Source organism: Phalacrocorax aristotelis, chromosome 5 (assembly GCF_949628215.1).
Source record: "Phalacrocorax aristotelis chromosome 5, bGulAri2.1, whole genome shotgun sequence".
NCBI classification, from domain to species: Eukaryota; Metazoa; Chordata; class Aves; order Suliformes; family Phalacrocoracidae; genus Phalacrocorax; species Phalacrocorax aristotelis.
Window position 1 is genome coordinate 23,530,413 of NC_134280.1, and position 19,502 is coordinate 23,549,914.

General features: G+C 39.3%; 1 protein-coding gene across 1 annotated transcript; it reads left to right on the top strand.

The window, feature by feature from the left end:
• The first annotated feature begins 5,495 nt into the window (after positions 1-5,495).
• CYBRD1 (cytochrome b reductase 1) lies at positions 5,496-18,937 on the top strand. Its single transcript, XM_075093439.1, is given in 7 exon segments — positions 5,496-5,628; positions 5,631-5,770; positions 5,773-5,946; positions 5,949-6,201; positions 12,795-13,003; positions 15,586-15,740; positions 15,942-18,937. Coding segments are annotated over 7 exon segments (1,365 nt in total). The 3' UTR covers positions 16,243-18,937.
• Positions 18,938-19,502: the final 565 nt, after the last annotated feature.

The following is a 19,502-nucleotide window of genomic DNA, read 5'->3' on the forward strand; positions in this document are numbered from 1 at the left end:
GTATTTATTTCTGCTTTACTGAAGTTACAAAACGATGACCAAAATAACCCTCAGGAGGTCCAAAATAATTTTCTGTCAACACACTAATACACTCTAATCTTGATAGATTAAATAAGTTTAAAGTAGTCAGACTGCTTCTTTTGAATAATAAAAGATTAAAATGAACTGCAAAAACAGTTTGGGTTTTGTTGTTTTGTGGTTTTTTTTTTTTAATAAAGGGAAGTAGGTATTCTAGCACAGTGAAGAGTTAAAATTATACAATTTTATACAACCTGTGATTCTGTGAACTGCTTTGGCTGGTATAGCTCAATAGCTCATTTAGTAAACTGGGAGTACAAATGCCTTATTCCTGCCTGAGTGGGGAAGGAATATTGTATTCTTAAGAATATTATATTTTGAAGGAAGAGTAAGTGTACATTCTTCTCAAAAAGACATAAAGGAAGCATGGAAGGGGAAGCTAAAATTCACTGGAATTACTCTGCAGAGTGGCTCAAGAGCTCTGGCTTACTTGAGGTGCTGCAGGAGAAGCAGTGCACTCCATGTGATGCACAGGCATGTGATGCACAGGATTGCAGGCTCACCAGCCAGCCAGTCCCCAGTAACCGCTGCTTGCCAGAAGCCAGATGGGAAAATTATTCTGTTAACGTGTTTACTTGGATGCTCCACATTCTCACTCATACATTGGCAGTTTTCCTGATTATCTTCTGGATCTGCAGTTAGCCTCAGCTTTGGCTATGTACGTGCGTTGCCTGCCTCTAACACACAACGTGCAGCATGGTTGCGACACATTTCCATGCTCTGGGGCAAAGATCTAGGAAACTCTTAACTGTTGACACCACATTCTTCCTATTTTAGCCCTTTATAATGCCACTGCCTCTTCTTTCTACTGCCTGGAAGCTGGCTTGATTTTATAAGTGTCTTACAAACATTTCTCTTGTGGACCAAAGCAGCATACTTCCAGCATTTCTACTTCAACAAAATCACTTTTTTTTTTTTTTTTTTTCTGCTTCACCATGACGTCTCAGTGATCTGGACAGAGAAGCCAAAATGGGATCCCAGAAGTTCTACCCCTATCTTTATTTGTATTTGATAAATGTGCCTAGGGACTGAAAGAATAGGAAAGATTGGCTTCTTTTGGTAAGATTTGCTTTGAGCATAAAGAGAATGCACATTTTGTCTTTCTCTTGTCATTGCGTATATATTCACTGACAAGGCTGCTGAGTCGTGGGGAAGAAAATGAGAAAGTGCAAGCCAAATAAAAAGTGCAAGCAGTCAAATTTTCTAATCGTCCTTTGGCAGTTCCAACTACCACCCCATGGTTCCAAAATTTTCAAAAATTTTTACAAAAGACTTTAAATGTTCAGAAAACTATTTTACAACTCACAGAAGCAAATTGTCTACATATTGAAGCACAATAAAGGGTTTCCTTGCACAGGTAATAATGACTGGCCTATAACCAGAATAGAATTGTGGACAAAAGCTACACTGTATGTCTTATTCTAGCTCAGTGAAAGCTCTCTCCAGGGTGGAAAACAAGTAAAGATTATTTCTAGGAAGGGTCCCATTCAATAGTCGCAATTTTTGCAAAGATAAATTTGTGATGCCCCCAATAGAAAAAGTCAAATGGTTCTGCTGCTTAGACATGGAACTCAGTGCCAAAAAGAGTAAAAGGATCATTCTGGTTTGTTTGTGCCATCCAAACCCTAATTACTTAAACTCATTTGTCAGTATTACTCCTAGTAATATAACTGCTGGGGGGCTATTTCTAAAGCTTCCACAAGAGTCAGTTAAGTTAGCTGCCAGGACAAACCTGGCTGGACTATCTCAGCAGTTTTGTTTGTTTACAAGATGAACGGCCATCAGGCTTCTGAAAAACTCATCCAAATGCTTTGAGGGGCACTGTAACTTGTCTGGAATGTCCTGTTCTAAGGCTTGGGTCTTCAATGACTTGTCCAGGATGGAAAAACAGAGATAAAGTTGTAAGTGGTAAAAAAGACTCTAACCTCATTCTAACTACAGCTCTGACAAGTCAGTTACTGGTCACTGGAAATTAGAAACACTTCCTCTATTTAAGAAGTTACATCAAAAGCATAAAATAACGATCTATGGTAACATGGCGGGTTGCTTAGATAAACACAAATGTACATTTATGTCTAGGCTGCTGCTCCCAAAATGTATTAATGGTAGAGTAACAATGACAGAAGTTGCCAAGTAGCCATGTACCGCGGGCACAACACAGACAGGGGTCCATTGCTGCCTCTTCAAAATAATCTGTGAATCTTTGTCTGTTTTGTAGGTCTTACTTTGTCTGCCTACTTTGTGGGTTCTTCCAGGTCTGATGTCACAGTCATCCTATTCCTACATCTGACAATGCAGCAACCCAAAGAAAGAAGCATGTATTAGGTGATGTCCTGACAGACCTGCTGAGGGAGCACCGCACTGAGACAGTTGGACTGTACTGAAAAAACATCAGTGTGCTCTAGGACACAGACGCTCTGAGAAATTGTGGTGGGTGTGGCTGGGACAGAGTTAATTTTCTTCACTGTAGCTAGTATGGGGCTATGTTTTGATTGTTGGTAGCAAAGGGATGTTTTCGTTACTGCTGAGCTGTGCTTACACAGAGTCAAGGCCTTTTCTGCTTCTCACCCCACCCCACCGCGAGTAGGCTGGGGGTGCACAAGGATTTGGGAGGGGACACAGCTGGGGCAGCTGACCCCAACTGACCCAAGGGATATTCCATACCATGTGACATCATGTTCAGCATATACAGCTGGCAGAAAAAGAAGGAAGGGGGGAGACATTCAGAGTGATGGTGTTTTGCCTTCCCAAGCAACCATTATGCATGATGGAGCCCTGCTTTCCTGGAGCTGCCAACAGGAAGTAGTGAATAAATTCCTTGTTTTGCTTTGCTTGTGTGCACAGCTTTTGCTTTACTTATTAAACTGTCTTTACCTCAACCCACAAATTTTCTCACTTTTACTTTTCTGATTTTCTCTCCCATCCCACCAGGGTGAAGTGAGCAAGTGGCTGTGCAGTGCTTAGTTGCTGGCTGGGGTTAAATCACGATGGAAAGCTAGAGATTACGAACTGCTGTGGCACCTATCTACAGCAATGGTCAACAAAAACAGGTGTTCATCGATCCAAGAGACCTGAAAATCCCTTACAGGCTAGTTTTGTTTTTATGCCAGTGGGTTTATGTTCCAAACAGATTATCCAATACGTAATTCAGCCTGCAGCGGTTGGCTCTGTGATGTCGAGTCCCCACCTCCATGTAAACATGCAATCCCCTTGGACATTGTAGCCGTCTGTTCTGTTTCTATACCAATCCGACAGTTGTGTCAAGTGGGCAAGAAGAGGTGGAAGAACAGTAAATAAGGAGAAATACAGGCAGGAATTACTAATTGTTCCCTCTGAAATCTCTTCTGCATTACAGATTTTCCATAAAGTACATTTCACTTTGTCTAACTATTTTGCACTTTGTTCAGGTTTGGTTTATTTAACACTCTGTAAGCTTTCGCATTTCTTCTGTTCTATTTTGAAAAGAGTTTGTTCACAGTTAGCTGGCGAAACTGGGCTTCATTTTTCAATTCAGTAAAAATCTGTGTTGCTCTTGTTATTGGCTGCTTTAAAAGGGTACACCAGTTTGAGCAACAGGAATTCATGAAGGTCTTCTGAGATACATAGTTTTAAGCATAAAGAAAATCCCTTGGGTAGAGGGTTCATATATGGGACTGTCAGGGTGACTGGATGTCATCAAAGCTTGTTGAAACCAGTGAGAACTGGAAGTATTTTGCAACTTGGAGATTTAGGTTCACAGAAGGTAGATTAAAATAAATATCTGTTTTATGTTAATTTTTAGGCTTCACAGAGACAAAACCCATTTTACTAGACCAGCTGGTATAACTAGAAAGAATGGACAGATTTTGGGGTCTATGAACCCATTTTTTGGAATTATGTGTAATAATTTTGTGATTCCCTGTATGGGACTGACAAGCACCATGAAACTGATGCTTCATGATCTGTAACATTTCAACATAAATTTGAAGGTTTTATGATACTCTTTAACTAAACACTACGTTTTTGACAAGGTAACAGAGAATATTTGATTGTTTAAAAGACAATGAGTAAAGAATTCCAGAGAAGTAGAGAAAAAAGATCTTTTTAACAGGTAAAAATACCCCCAAATTCAACATCTCTAAATACTATGCTGTTTAAGCCACATGACATTTTGTGTGCATAAGGAGGCAGATTTATGGTTTTATTATATGCTGGTTTGCAAGTAAGGAATAGAAAGATTCACTGTATTTAAGCAATCCACAGAAAACTTAGTAAAATTTTAATGAACGTAATATTGAGATATTGCTTGCCTCATGAGCTAATGACAACTTGTCAGCCTTGGAAGTGCATGCATGAGCGCATTCATCAGACGATTCAGAGCTTAGATCTTCACTGCTCTTAGATGCTGTGACTTGTGAAACTTAACAGTATCAATGTTATAGTTACCATTGTGACTAGAATGAGCAACCACTTAAATCCTGAGAGCAGGTCACACCGAATTAATGCAAATTAAAGCTAAACGCCATTATAGAACTGATGCCTAAGTTAAGTTTTTCTTTAAAATGTCAGAGCCCAACATCTTTTTTTAGGAGATTAGAGAGAATAACTAAGAAATATATTTGGATCCCACTCCAATCTGGCTTCATCTTCACGTCTCTATGTAGATGTTTCCAATGCTTTAGTAAGTACTTGGGTTTGAATTGGCAGATACTCTACTGAAACTATTTTAAGTTCCATAAAACTGTTTCCTTTCATTTTTCAAGCCTCAATTTGAGCATGAGATATCAGACAGCTCAAAGGCTAGCCAGACTTAATGGTATTTTCTTCCTCTCAATCAGTTAATGACTTTCTAATTCATATGTATTCTGACACTATATATATTTCAAAAGTAAGTTAATCAAATACCAGAAAAGTAGTGTTGAATATATGTTTGGGCATATCCTCCTACTACTGCTGAATGTTCTACAACAAAGGAAAAAGCAACAGAATAGATGATTTGACAAACCTGATCTAATCTATCAAGTTGTATTTTTGGCTAACAATGCTTGTTGTCTCTTTCGCAATTCTGTTTCTTTTTCTTCTGTTTTCCTTTCTAACTTCCCTGCAGTGGGCCTTTCCATCCCTGTTGGAATTGTCTTAAGGTTTGTGCTCTCCCTTGCTTAGCCCGTGGGTATTTGATGTATTCGATGCTATTCAGCAGAACAATGGCCAAATACTCCTGCATACATAGGCCAGAGTCCATATATGAAACCGGTTAGTATCTGTTTCACATTTGCAGCACTCAGTGAATCCAGTAGGAGGTAAAGGGAATGATCATAACAGAAAGCGTGTTGCAAGTACAGGCCATCGGTGTCTTTAAGCGTGCCTCTACTCTGCATTTTCTGTGTGCCGCCTGCCTCTTCATCTCAGCAGCGTTCCTGCTTTATCTCTTAGTGGTCATGGCTGTGTTGGCTTATCTTTTCGGCAGGTCTGTAAATTCCTGCCGCCCATCAGTGTCTTCACTCAGCACACCCGCCACACCCACTACAACCACGTCCCGCAAACATCGACCCCCACGCTCTGGCGCCGGGGGGTAGCGGGCAGAGCTGCGGGGCCGGCGCCTTGGCAGGGGACGGGCTGGCACAGGAACGGCTTTCCCAAGGCGCAGTTCTGAACGCGAGGGAAAGAAGCCCTCGTCAGGCTTGTAAAAACTGCTTTAAAAGACAAAAGCAACACCCTCCTCGCGAAGAAGCAGTGCCGAGGCCGCGGCGGGACGCCGGCCCGACGCCGGGTAGGGCGGAGGGGCGCAGAGGGCCGCCCCGCTCCCGCCCCTGACCCCGCCGGGCGGGCAGCGTGCTGCGGGGTGGCACCGCCCGCCGCTCCGCCGGCCCCGGCCCCGGCCCCGGCCCGGGCCCGACCCCGCCCGGCCGCCCGGCCCCTCCTTCGCGGCGCTGCCTGCCGCGCTCCGGGCTCAGAAGATGGAGGACTACGGGCGATTCTTGGCGCTGCTGGTCTCGGCGCTGCTGGTCGGCTTCGTGTCGGTCGTCTTCTCCCTCGTCTGGGTCTTCCACTACCGCGAGGGGCTGAGCTGGGACGGAGGCCCGCGGGAGTTCAACTGGCACCCCGTCCTCATCATCACGGGCTTCGTGTTCATCCAGGGCATCGGTGCGTCGGGGGCCCGTGCCCGACGCTGGCACGGCGGGGGCCGGGGCGGAGCGGAGCGGCGGGGAGCTGCGTGGGCCGGGGCGGCGCTGGGGGCGCTGGGCGCAGCCGCCGGGGCGGCCGGCAGCGGGTGGCAGCGGGAGCGCGGCGGCCCGCGGTGCACGGCCGGAGCGGTTTGGGAAAGCCAGCGCTCCCCGAGAAGGGACAAAGAGTCCCTTGTAGTAAGCCGAAACTGCTATATGTGCTTTTTTTCTGCAAGCACTTGTTTACCCTGGCCTGGGATTGCTTTGCACTTTGAGTAATGCTTGCGAGGTGTGTTTTCCTAGTCAGCCTGAATTTATGCAAGTTGAGAATCGAAATGCCAGAAATGCTGCCCGAGGAAAGTTTCTCTTTTGGCTCCCTCTCTTTTGGCTCCCTCCCGTATCCTGAGAGGAGAAAGGAAACTTCAGTACCACTGAAGCTGGCTACAGAAATCCACGAATGGGGTTTCTGCCAGAGAAAATGTGTCATCGTAAGCATCACTAAAATGCAATTCATCAGCCCAGACTTACTGTAAATTATTTTGTAAAATATATCTTTTAAGTTCATTCTTAATTCTGTTGCCTAAATAACGTGCAATGATTGTGATGCTCTGGTGGCTTTTGCTTTTTTTACAGAGCGTATGAACTTTTGGTTGCATAGGGGTCAGCCTTGGACTGACTTGTAAACGTTTCCCGTTACACTTACCTTTTTTGTAACATCCCACACAACTAGTATGGTAGGCCTTAAGTGCAAGGTTTTTTTGCTTGAGATCAGCAGGAGCACTGGAGTTTGAACTGTGTTTTTACTGCTAGTGTACTTGGCTAATTCCAAGAAAGTGACTCAGACACACTATAGTTCATAAACTGTATCAATTTAGAAAATAAAAATACAACGCTCTCAGTAAAGTTTAAAAAACAGGTAATGGTAGAGCACCACAGAGGGACTTATCTAGCCTGTGAATATATTTAAACTAGAGCTGAATATTGCAAAAATAAGGGCACCGGACTGTACCTTCAAAAGCCTGACATTTGGGAGTGTCAGTTTATGCTAATGGCATTAAAACTAATGGGGAAATTTGACACAGGTAACAACTTCCAACAGTATTTTTTTATAAAGCAATTAACAAAATTCTTGCTAGTGCAACATTAGTACTATCTCCAAGCAGGGCACGTAAATACTGCAGAGAACAGAGGAAATTCTCCCACAGTTTTACCGCTTACTTTTGGGAGGAGAAGATGGGGAAGATTTTACCGTTGTTAAGTAATGAAGAACCTCTGGAGACTTACAGGCTAAATGTAAGCAGTATTTTTTCTTTGCAATAGAAGACAAACTAGAGTTTTGTCTAGACAAACTTAGAGTTTCATTTTTAATAACCTTATTTACATTTGCTTCACTGCTGAATGATGTATTGCATTCATCCAGCCATAAAACTTGTCCAGCACATCCGGATATTCATTCCAGTGGAACATGTTGTTTGCATCACATGTGTGCTCACTCGCTCTTCGGCGGGAGCCCAGCCAGTCAGAGGTTGGAAGAGGGAGGAGGAGTGGGTGACTGTCTAGTCCTGGCTATTAAGGAAACATTGTGATTTGAACATACATTGCAAATCTCATCTTTTCAATGGGAGTGGGGTGTGTTCTCAGCTTTGTGGCTTCCAGTTACAAATTACTATTGAGCAATGAACTATTTTGAAGTTGTTTTACATGATATTGCTCAATACGTCCTGGGAAGTGTAATTTCAGGCTATAAAGAAGCAACAAGAAACACCTGTTGACCGCACTAAGATCTATGCTACTTACTGTGATCAAAGTACTGTATTTTATATAAGCATAGAGTTTCTGAAGAAAATAGGGGGAGGTTTTCTGCAGTTTTTTCCTACATATTTTTTTTTCCCCCCCTGAAACTTGGTTTGTCCCTGTGCCACAGAGTTTCAGGGGTTGTTGCCTCAAGCCTTGTGTAAGTAAGGATATATGTAAAGTAAATGGGAGTTTACCATAGCTCAAAAAAAGAAAAAAAACATATACAAGGAATTCATTGATATAGGGCATTATCTGGGGGGGAAATCCTGTTGTATAACAAGTAAAGCAAAGTCAGAGACTGAAGTAGTATAGTAGTAAATCAGATGAAATATCAACAGATAAGATACCACTGTGAATCTGATTCAGATTTGGCTGTCAGAAGTCTGCCATTGAGTTCAAAGTAATTCGAATTAGACTGTGGAATAGGATGTCTCTTTGCACACATACAAGAAAAAGAAGTCTTTAAGTAGTTAAAAGTAGACAGGAATAGCTAATAAATATCTTGGTTAAATTTGTGTGGAGGATTTGAAATAATAATCAAATCACCTGTTTCTTGAGTTCATTAAGGTCTATACAAAGGTTAGAAATGTGGTATTGTTGGTCTGTAGGAGGTAGAAGGGATGGCTTTAATAATGTATATATTGGGAAGTAGATGAGCCCTGATAAGTGTTGTGTATCTTGTCAATCAAGTGAAAAAGCTGTAGGCATGTTAATATCAACACTTACTATTTGTGGATCAGCACCTATAGGTAAATGATACCTGACAAAACACTGTCAGTGCACAGTAATTGTCCAGATTATTTTCTAGACTTAAAAGTGGGAAAAACACAGGCAATAAAAGTCTGTGTGCATACTAGTACAGCAACATTTTTGAAAAGAATAAGACAGGAAAATAAACATGAGGAAAAAATGAGTTTTAAGAAGGGCTTGATGGAATAGTAGTGTGATAGAATGGGTTAAATAAGTAAATAAGGAATTCTGTCCTATTTTACATGTGGAAATGATGAATAATGACTGTAGAGAGAGGACATGCTCTAAAGGAGTATTTGCACACTAGTTTGTGTTTGGCCAGCAAATGATAATGTTTGGTTCTCTCCCAAAGGGCTAATTAAGAAACCCATCAAAATATAATGTTGAATAAATGATTTTTGAGGATTTCCCATTACTCACCTAATTAAAAATATTTTTTCCTACAGAGGTGTGACAACCTCTGTTGCAGACTGCGGAGCAACATGGTGGTTTTTGGGGTTGTGGAAAATTGAATAAAGAGTGAGTCAGAACAAGGAGAGTGAGGTAGTCTTTGTCTCCCATCCTCAGATCAGTCTTTTACTGCTTATGAGTCACCTGTAAACTCTGTACAAAAAGTTGTAGGTCGACACTATAAATCTTGGAAGATGCTTGCACAATTAATATTCCTGATCATATATGATTTATAAATATCATGCAATTTGTATGATACATGAGGATGTGTCCTAACGTCAGCAGTATATTAATAAAGGAATACAGCAGGAATGTTACTTAAGAGTTCTTAGAGAAAAGAGAAGGAAAAATCCTGGTCTGCCACATTACCACGTGGTGTGACAGAGTCACTTAAATTTCATCTGTGTGGATGAATTACCTAGGTGGGTGAGACAATCTAACAGCTCACTGTGACTGAAATATTCCTACTTGTTTCCTCCACTTCTCCCTTTCAGCTTTCTCTTTGACTCAGACTTCATCTTCTTACTCGTTTGTTTGTGCCAGCTGTGGCTCTTGTCAGACCCATAAACTAAATTAACTCAACTAGCAAAAAACTAACACCCACCCCCCACCACTCATCCCAAGTACCGTTTTTGCCGGAATAAAGTTGAATTGTCTGCACGAAGGGTCTCAGAAGTGCCATAGATGGGAAAAGGGAGATGGTGGACAATGTGCAAGAGCAAGGAGGAGTGCAAACCTGTTTTAAAGTAAGCATAGTCTTTCACCTCATCACATCTGAAGATAATGCTTGCTCTGAATTATCTGACAAACATGATTATCTCTGCCTCAAACATAACAAAACATCTGTTCAAAGGAAAAGTAGCTCATTCCTGGAGTTTCTAAATTCCAATGGGCTGCAGAATTCTCAAGAATTGGAAGGGTAAGTAACTCCTGAGCTGTAAGGGTCTCATCATAGGCAGCTTGTGAAGAGGCAGCTCTCTTGAGGAGCTTAGTTTGAGTCCCTTTGAAATCATATATGGGCACCTGTCCATTCTGTGTTAAAGAGGTTCCCAAAGAATCTAGCAGGCATTCAAAACTTGCCAAAGGTGAGCAACAGGATCAGCCAAGAAGGAGCAGGAAAGGAAACAGGAGTGAAGAGGAATGTTCCTTACTGGCAGCTCTGAGGTGCTGTGCAGTGCACACCCAGTGCACTCACAGAACCACGCCATGTGCCTGCTAAGGTGGAAGGCATCTCATGAGCAATCCATGACACCTCCCTACAGCATGTGCAGCACGTGCCAGTCAGAAATACTAGAGAGCTAACTCTAGGGTTTTGCTTTGTACATTTGGCAAAGAACAGGTGTCCCATGCCACATACAAGATACTGCAATATCACTCTGCCCTATGTGATGTGCTTTAAAATCAGAGCTCAAAAAAGGAGTGAGATCTGAGTGAAGAAGCTGTGTCTAAGGATGCCTAGACCGTCAAATCTCTTAGCAGTAGTGGAGAAGAGATGCTGTACCTAGAGAAAGTTCTTCACAGGACTGCTAGCATGTCACCACTAAAAATGCTGAAATTGTGTATGTGCTCTTAACCCAGGCTATTTTAATTTTGAGATGAAATTACGTATCATGTCTGAGTCAGTTTTTAAGAGCTTGCAGCACTGAAAGTACAATCTTCCTCCTTTTCTCCCCTTTGTTCCCTGGATTGTCTTGCTTCCTCCTGCTGGTCAGAAAATGATGAGTTGTGACAAAGGGAAGCATGCAGAAGTGGAACAAAAGTGGTGAGGAGGAAATGGGACTCTGTCTTTTTACAGTGTTAAAGTCAGATCTACTCAAGTTGCAGTGTATAACCTCACACATAGCCCTCACAGAAAGAGGATTAAACCAAATTGTACTGCATATGTCCTGGGATGTGGCATGTAACATGCTAATGCATGGTATTATTAACAAGTGTCCAAGCCATTAGTATTCCTTGCTTTTCTATCATACTGTTTATGGGAAACAGCCCAGAAAATTCATGGCCCAGACAGAGATCTAAGACTACATGGACTAGTGGCTAGGGACTTTGATAGTGATTTTGGAAGTTAAATCAACTAGATCACAGCATCTTATCTAGCCAAGAAAAATGTTATAAAAAAATTTTACCCTGGACTTGGCTCTCTGAGATCAAAGACTGAAAACTGAGACCAGGACCTATCCACACCGAGTTTACTTCAAGACATATAGAGTCCAGTACTCTGCTGTGCTTAGAGTAAATTATTGACAATACTATGGGCCATATTGTAAGATGGAGCAAGGAGGATTTGCTGGGAATATCCTCGTGGAATGTTGAGGCTTATTTGGGGCGTTTTGGCATACCTGTTTTACAAAATTAGGAATCATAATCATTAGTACTACGTTCATTAATAATAGCATGATGCAGGCAATTATTTCAATATTAACAGGATATTAAACTACCATGTAACTTTTGGGGAACTGTTGGAGGTGACCATAAGCTTGGTGTGCTGAATCATACCTATGTTATATAGATTGATTTCTGTCAAACTGTCTTAAAAACAAGGCTTCTATCTTCCTGATTCTGTAGGATTTACTATTGTTACTTTTTAAAAGTAGAAAGCTGAGAACTAAGTGCTGTATATATTTACATATTCTAAGGGACACTTTCATTCCAGTATTATATTTTCACACAGTATGTAAAAGCATACGTTGATTTAAAATTTGATCATAGTCTGGAAATTTCACTTGTGAATAGCGTTTTCTTTGTGAATTATTCAGTGCAGTACTGTATTTCCTGGCATGCATCCAAGTAAACAAAAATGTGTAAACAGAACTTTGAAATTAATTTGTCATTTATTATTATTCATCACAACATACAGACTGAATATCCTATTTATTTTCCATAACCTATGCTCTTTGCATAAAAAGCTAGGGTCATTGAGAAGTAAAGGGGGTTTTGCCTATATTTGCATTAGTAACTCTGACAGTGTTGGAAGAGTTGTTGTTGCCAAATCCTTTTGTCTCATAAGAGTCAGATTATGATTCCCTTATGCTGAGCAGCATTCTCCTGTTTAAAGTAGTCCTGTTGATATCAGTGCAATAGATAGTCATATAAATATCTACGCAATTAGAGAATAGCATTATCCAAAGTTGGCAAAGAGAATAAATATTAAAAAATAATCTTACACACTTTCTCAATAGGTGGTGTTCTGAATATAAGAATTGGGCCCGATTCCTCCAATCTGACTAGTAGCAGAAAACTCAAAATCCTATGCAGAACTTCTGTTAGGTCAATTTGAGGAATGAGGAAAAGATGACACCGTGTTGTTTACTGTTTTTGGGGGTTTTTTTTGAAACACACTTTTTTTTAAAATTGTGAAGATATCTTCCTGAAAGCTATATTTAAGCCTCAGTTGCATGTTTGGAATATGCTATGCTGTGTGTAGGAGAAAAAGCATTTTGATAGACTTTTTTTAGAGGATTAAAGGTTGGGTTTTCCTGTAATTTACAATGGAACTATGCGAATGATGCATGATTATGGAAATTGGAGATAAGTTATCCTATAAGGCACAAAATCTTGTTTCTGTTCTTTCTTCAGCTCTTATTGTGTACAGGTTGCCCTGGACCTGGAAGTGCAGCAAACTCCTAATGAAGTTCATACATGCTGGATTAAATACCATAGCTATGATTCTTGCAATTGTTTCTATGGTAGCCGTGTTTGAATACCACAATGCCAGGAACATTCCTAACATGTACAGCCTGCACAGCTGGATTGGGCTGACTGCGGTTATATTTTATTCTCTCCAGGTCAGAATCTAACTGTATTTATAAACACGTTGTGCATTTGAAGAATGTGTTGATTAATTCAGGCACAATAGACCCTCGCTAATACACTCTTAACTACTGGGATACCCATTTTACATTCTGTGATTTGGCAAATTAACATGTAAATGTGCAAATACTGAATCCTTGACTTCAAAGAAAAAGGTATTTTAAAGCATATACTGTTGATTTGCTGGAATAATGGCAGTTTATTTACTATTCAGTTATACAGTAGTGTGTTTCTAAGCTGAAGTTACTTGGTTTGGTTTGTTGGAGCATATTTAAATATGGTTAGAGCTTTCAGTAAGGAAGTCTCAAATGAAGAAATAGTTTTTCTTTTTTTCCAGCTATCATAATTTTAAGTTGTCATTCCTTGGCCTCAAGACTTTTGTTTATCAGCAGAACAAGTGCAGCAGGGAGCAGTGCAGATCTAAAGGATCTGACATCTGAATGAGCTACTATTGTCTAACCAGTTTTCATGAATTGGCAAAACTTTGATAAATGTTTGTATGCATGCTTTTAACAGCTCAAATTGGCAAAGAATTAGAGTTATCATAATATAAAAATAGCTAACCTAGTATGTTTTGGCATAGAAGAGCAGGCATGCCCTGACATTGTACGTCTTGTATGTGTCATGTATGTACACATACAGATGTGATGTTTCTGCATATACATTCTGAATTCCCTATATTGTGTTATTACACTATGGAAATTAATTTTGTTCATTCAAGTTGTGATTCTTAGGTTTTTTGCCAAAACACTAAAAAAAAAAAAAGACTTAATTATCTGGTCATCAAGCACAGAAGATACCCAGCTGAGGGATTTGCTCAGGCTACGAGGTACAGGAAATAGTGTTGAAATAGTGTTTTTAACACTTAAAAAAAAAAAAAGAAAGCATACTGCAGCATTGTTGAGTGTATTCTTTATAGTTGAACAGCTCATGAATAAGAAGGAGCAGTGTTAAGATTTTCCTTGTCTTAATAATGCAGTTATTTCAGGGAAATCTGTGTTGCCACTACACTGAGTATCAGCATTTTTTTCTAATGGTTAAGATAAAGAATTGTGAATAAGATCTTAAATCTACTTTTCATTTTGTTATTATAAACATGACCAGTGGCACTTAATGCCTTGCCTGTCTCATCAATAGAACTGTGGTGTTACTTCCTCCAAACTGGGATATAAGTCTCTAATCAGAGGCTGATGTTCATTAAGTGATTGAGCACTATTGTTAAAAAATAGTCATAAAGCAGTATCTCTATTAACAGAGAAGACACCTGGCAATTGCCAGAAATGGTATGTCAGTCTCAGAATTGAAAAAGTGTTGAAGGATGATGCTTACATAATAGTATACCTACAGGAACAATAGTGTAACTATATTTTATTTAAGATGAATGTATGTTAATACAGTATAGCACAAGGATATAAATTTAAGGATAGGGAAGAAATGTAAATGGAGACTGTCTCTTGGAGAGCAGTGTCTCTGGAAAGAAGTATTCAAAGATGGCATGAAGCTGAAAATGAGTTTTCACAAAGCTGTGACAACAGGAAAAGAAAATTCTCTATTAGAGATTATTTTAACCTCCATATATGGCATTGGCAAAACTATTATAAAATACTATGGAATGAAAAAAAAAAGAAGAAAATCTGGAAAAGTAATTTGAGAGCTGGAAACTGTCTTCCAGTGAAAGACTTATAAAGGTCCAACTGTTTAGCAGATCTAAAGAAGATTAAGAGATGACTTGATTATGGTATATTAAAAAGCTTCCCAGGAAGAAAATACCAGGCTCTTTAATCCAGCATGGAAAGACAAAATAAGGACTAAGACTGGAAGTTAAAGCAAGATGAAATACAAATTCATGCACTATTTCTAATTTAGCAGCAGGGGTGAGTAATGGTAGAACAAACTAAAGAAGGGATGCAACCTCAGTATGACTGGGCAAGCCTGTAACTGAAACCATGTGACATGATAGGTTATCTTCCATCACAAAATTAGTGCTCATGGGAGGACTCATGTCCCCTGAATAACTTCATGCCACCTGCGCACATCCTAACTCTGTAAATGCCAGCTGATGATATATTGAGATATAGACTATTGCCTTTCTAAAAACCATGTACTTTAACCAAAACTCTTAACAAGGTAAAATTATTTAGTTCACTGAAGTCAAGACTGCCTTCTGATCTTCATTTATGTGTAAATCTGTAACAGAAGCGGAGAACAGGATTTGGAAGAGACTAAAAATGTAGCTACTCACACCTTTAATATATTACTGAATTAGTGACACTGAAAACTTGTGTTTCCAGTACTTAGTTTGGTTGCAGTTTTAGCATTACCAATAAGTTTGGAAACTAATATTAGGGGAGATTATTTATAAAATATTTCATGTCTGCTTCCAGAATTATTGCTTTGGTTTTAAAGAGAAATATATTCAGAAATAAAAATGATAATTCTTTTCAAATTTCTACCTGGAGACATCTCAAAATTGAATTTTTATGATTATTTTTATTCTGCTTGAGAAGTGCAACTTTCTTCCCATATAGCTTTAACTATTAATCTGTTTTATGTTTAGCTTTTCTTGGGTTTTGCCGTCTTTCTGCTCCCTTTTGCTCCAGTTCCTCTCCGAGCAGCTCTCATGCCAATACATGTTTATTCGGGTCTTACCATCTTTGCAGCAGTGATTGCAACAGCTCTCATGGGAATCACAGAAAAACTTATATTTTCATTGTAAGTAATTTTTTTTACTTGTTTATTAGAGTTATTCCTTGCAAACTGTACTTCCATTTGCACAGAATAATAACCATCTAATATTGGGATATTGCTTTGTTTTGTTTTAAAAAGACCTCCTACCTAGAAGGACACTGCTGTTTTTAGGCCAGGATTGTCTTTAAAACAACTGACTCTTTTTTTTTTTTCCCCCTTCCAAAGGAAGACTCCTTCATATAGTGCATCCCCGCCAGAGGCAACTTTTGTCAACTGTCTTGGTCTTCTGCTTGTCATATTTGGTGCACTTATTTTGTGGATGGCAAGCAGGCCCCATTGGAAGCGCCCCCTAGAAGAGAATGCTAAAATTCTGCGGCCCATTGGAGGGACTCCTGAAGGCACAGAAGCAGAATCCACAATGACAGATGGCAGTAATGGAGATAAATCTGACCTGAGGATCAATAGTGAAGCAGCCAGAAAACAAAACCTCAAACTTGATGAAGCATGCCAACGGTCAACTATGTAAAGAAAATACAGTAACAGCACTGTCATACTGCCAACCCCACGCCCCACCCCTGCCCCCGGTTCCTTCCAATTTAGTTATAGTGATATATAAATAGGTTGGGGTTTTATTTTCAGTATGGCTTGCTCAGAGATACTCAAGTTTCCTGCATATGAATTCCAGTAAGTCCCAAATATATTGGTTCATGCTCAGTCCTCATTTAAAAAATGAGAGGGTGAATGACATCACATAATGGCAAACTCACATAACTGGAAAATGTTTTCCATATCACTTTTTAATGTAATGTTTATACCTCTTATAGTAGTGAAAAGTTAACAAGATTCAGACTAAATTTTGCCCTGAGTGATTTTGCAGGTTATGAATTGGAGTCATGAAGTATACCAGACAGCAGAATTTAGTGAGTCACACATAATTTTTCTGGTAATGTTTACTTTTTTAAAGCCCTGATTACCCCACCACCATCAGCAGCTGCTAAGATCTATGGGATCTGAGGCCATTCAGCACTCTGCAGAGTTGCACCATAAAAATGTTTAGTCTAAAATTTTGAATTTAAAAAAAAAGAAATTAAAGTTTGCCTCATATCTCCATTAAATGTTATGTTTCCATTAAAAACTTCTGTTTTTTTAAATCAGAACGTATCTGTTCACTTTTTAACCAACTCTATCAAATATACTGTATACAGACAACATTTGGCTTTGGATTATGTGCGATCATTACTGAAATCTAAGGAAATTTTAACACATCCAAACGCACAATTTGTCTTATTTGGAAAGCTATAGATACACACTTAGAAAAATATGTATCACTTAAACTAAGTCTTCTTTTTATCCCAGAAGGCAGCATTTTACTATCTTTATTTGACTGAACAGTCCTATTGATTCGTGACACTAGACTAGAGATTAGGAGGTTAGAAACCAAAGACTGCTAGCAGTCTCACCAAAGAAAGGAGCTTGAAGTGAGAAGTGCTTCCTCCAAGAAACAGCTAAGCTTTGCTGATTTGATTAAAATGCTACCAATTAAATGAAAGCCAGTTTTTGTATCTCCACGCTGGTGTCAAAATCATTATCATCCCAGGCATGAAGACACAGTTTAGTCTTTAAGCAAACTATATAAACTCTATGGCTTTTAAATTTGAAATTAAAGTGTTAAATAATGCAGTTTGAGTCGCTACTGGCACTTTACTTTTATCGCTCTTTCTAGTAATCGGAGTATTAATGTATTATACTCATTCATTATTTTCACAGATATAAACAATACTTATATTTTTACTACTACTACATAAGAATAATTATAGTAGGTTATTCTGATTGCACATGTCCAAAATGATGAGCCTTTCACTTGTAAAACCTGCAGAGCCCACAAATCCAAATCTACCAGTGTTTGTGTTGCAATATAGACAGTTTCAGACAGCATATAATTCCCTATTTTTTAAAGACTACATAAATTTTTGTCTACTTCAGCTTTTTAAAATGTTTAAACACATTAAACTTTAGCAAATATGCAATTTTTGTAGTTCAGTGTTGCATTAGTACAAACAATTTTGATCATGAGTGATTTTGGATCTTCTGTGACAAGAAGCACCTCAGTTCCTGTTATTTGATTTGTAATAACATTTAATTATTTGGTGAATGCAGTATAGAAAGCTAGCACAGTAAATTATTTTTAAAACTTTTTTGCTGTACCATTTGGTACTCAGGGACTACATCCCAGAGTTCTGTGCTTTCACTTACAGAAGTTTTGTGGGTGACTGGGACCCACTTAGCATTGGTGTATTGTTTCATTTGAGAAAATACCTGCTTTTAAATACCTCAGTGTATTCACTGAGTGAATTCAGGTGTGACAGAGGGAATACTATCCCTCTGTCCTCCAGTCCCACTATGTGCAATGGACTGGACAGCTTTTTCCCTGTTTTTCAAGTTCCATGCAAGTATCTGTCTTCCCTAAAATTGTTCTGCCCAGCTTCAGCATAAAATCCAAACAGTGCTGATAGCAGCTTTCTGAGAGAAAAACAAGAGCACTTGTTTTACATGACATTAGTGCTCAACTGACATGGCATGATTATGTTATGCATCCTATTACAAATTTATATATTGAACATTAAGTAGGAACACGGATTCGCAGCAGATTCTGCAGAACACTAAACTGCTGTCATCTTCTGATGTCGTTATGTTCTGCTCAACAGGTCTGCTTTTCTGGTGAAATCAGTAAGCATCTTAGAGTGGTGGATGCACATTTAGTCTTTGTGAGAGATGCTCTATTAACACTTTCAAAGAATAATAGGTGAAGCGAATAAATGAAGTCAACTGTTCTAGTAATTTACTATGCTAGCTTTCTGTACCGTACTCACACAGCCAAGCATTTTAATGTGGTATGTATTGGCCTGTTACTGTGTCTCATCCACCTGTGAAAATGAGCTCATTCAATCCTTGCATAGTACTAAGTTATCTAGTAAAAGCATGTCTTTCTGTGGAAGGTAGTCACTTGTCTAAGGATTGTTCTGGAAGAAACTCTAAGTGTACAGTACATTAGGAAAAAACCCCACAAAATCTGTGATTTCTTTTGTTACAACACTGACTTGAATGTATTGAAATCAACAGCTTTTAGGTGAAGGTTCTATATGCTGTTAAAGTTAAGCTGTAGTAACCAGTATGCATTCTGTTGTCTATTTTATTCCATGTACTGTTCAGGAGTAATGATACTTGAAAAAGACTGGTGGCATTTCTTTACTTCTCTATTCCAATGATATAAAACTAATTGAAAATCAAGGTTTAGCAACCTTTTGAGGGTAGTCTGCCAGACTGTGTTTTTGTTTTTCAACTTTGAGGTTAGACGTGATAGTAGAAACTCGGTAGGAGCTGGAAGATTCCATTCTGGGAAATTATGATAACCAGTGATATCTTATGGGTATGAACTTTGAGCTTCTGGCTGCTTTGGTGTTTGGAAAGTCCCCATGAGATGCAGTGGCAATGAGCTCCTCAACCTTGCTCAGCCTTGGTGTGTGCAATTTAAAACAGACTCAACATGCTATAGACTTTTGGCTTCTGTTCTAAACTGATTGAAAAGTTCTTTAGGTATCCTCACAACATGTGAGGTTAGTTCAAGTGATAAATGAAAAGACATAGGACTTTGGAGAATAATTTTCTCTAGAAAAAAAAAGGTATTCCTCAAGCTGCTTCTCAAAGTGGCCTTCCATTAACTTTCCTTTCATGCAACTTTTCTTACCTCTATTTACATGTAATAGTAGCAACATGGGAAATAAAAAG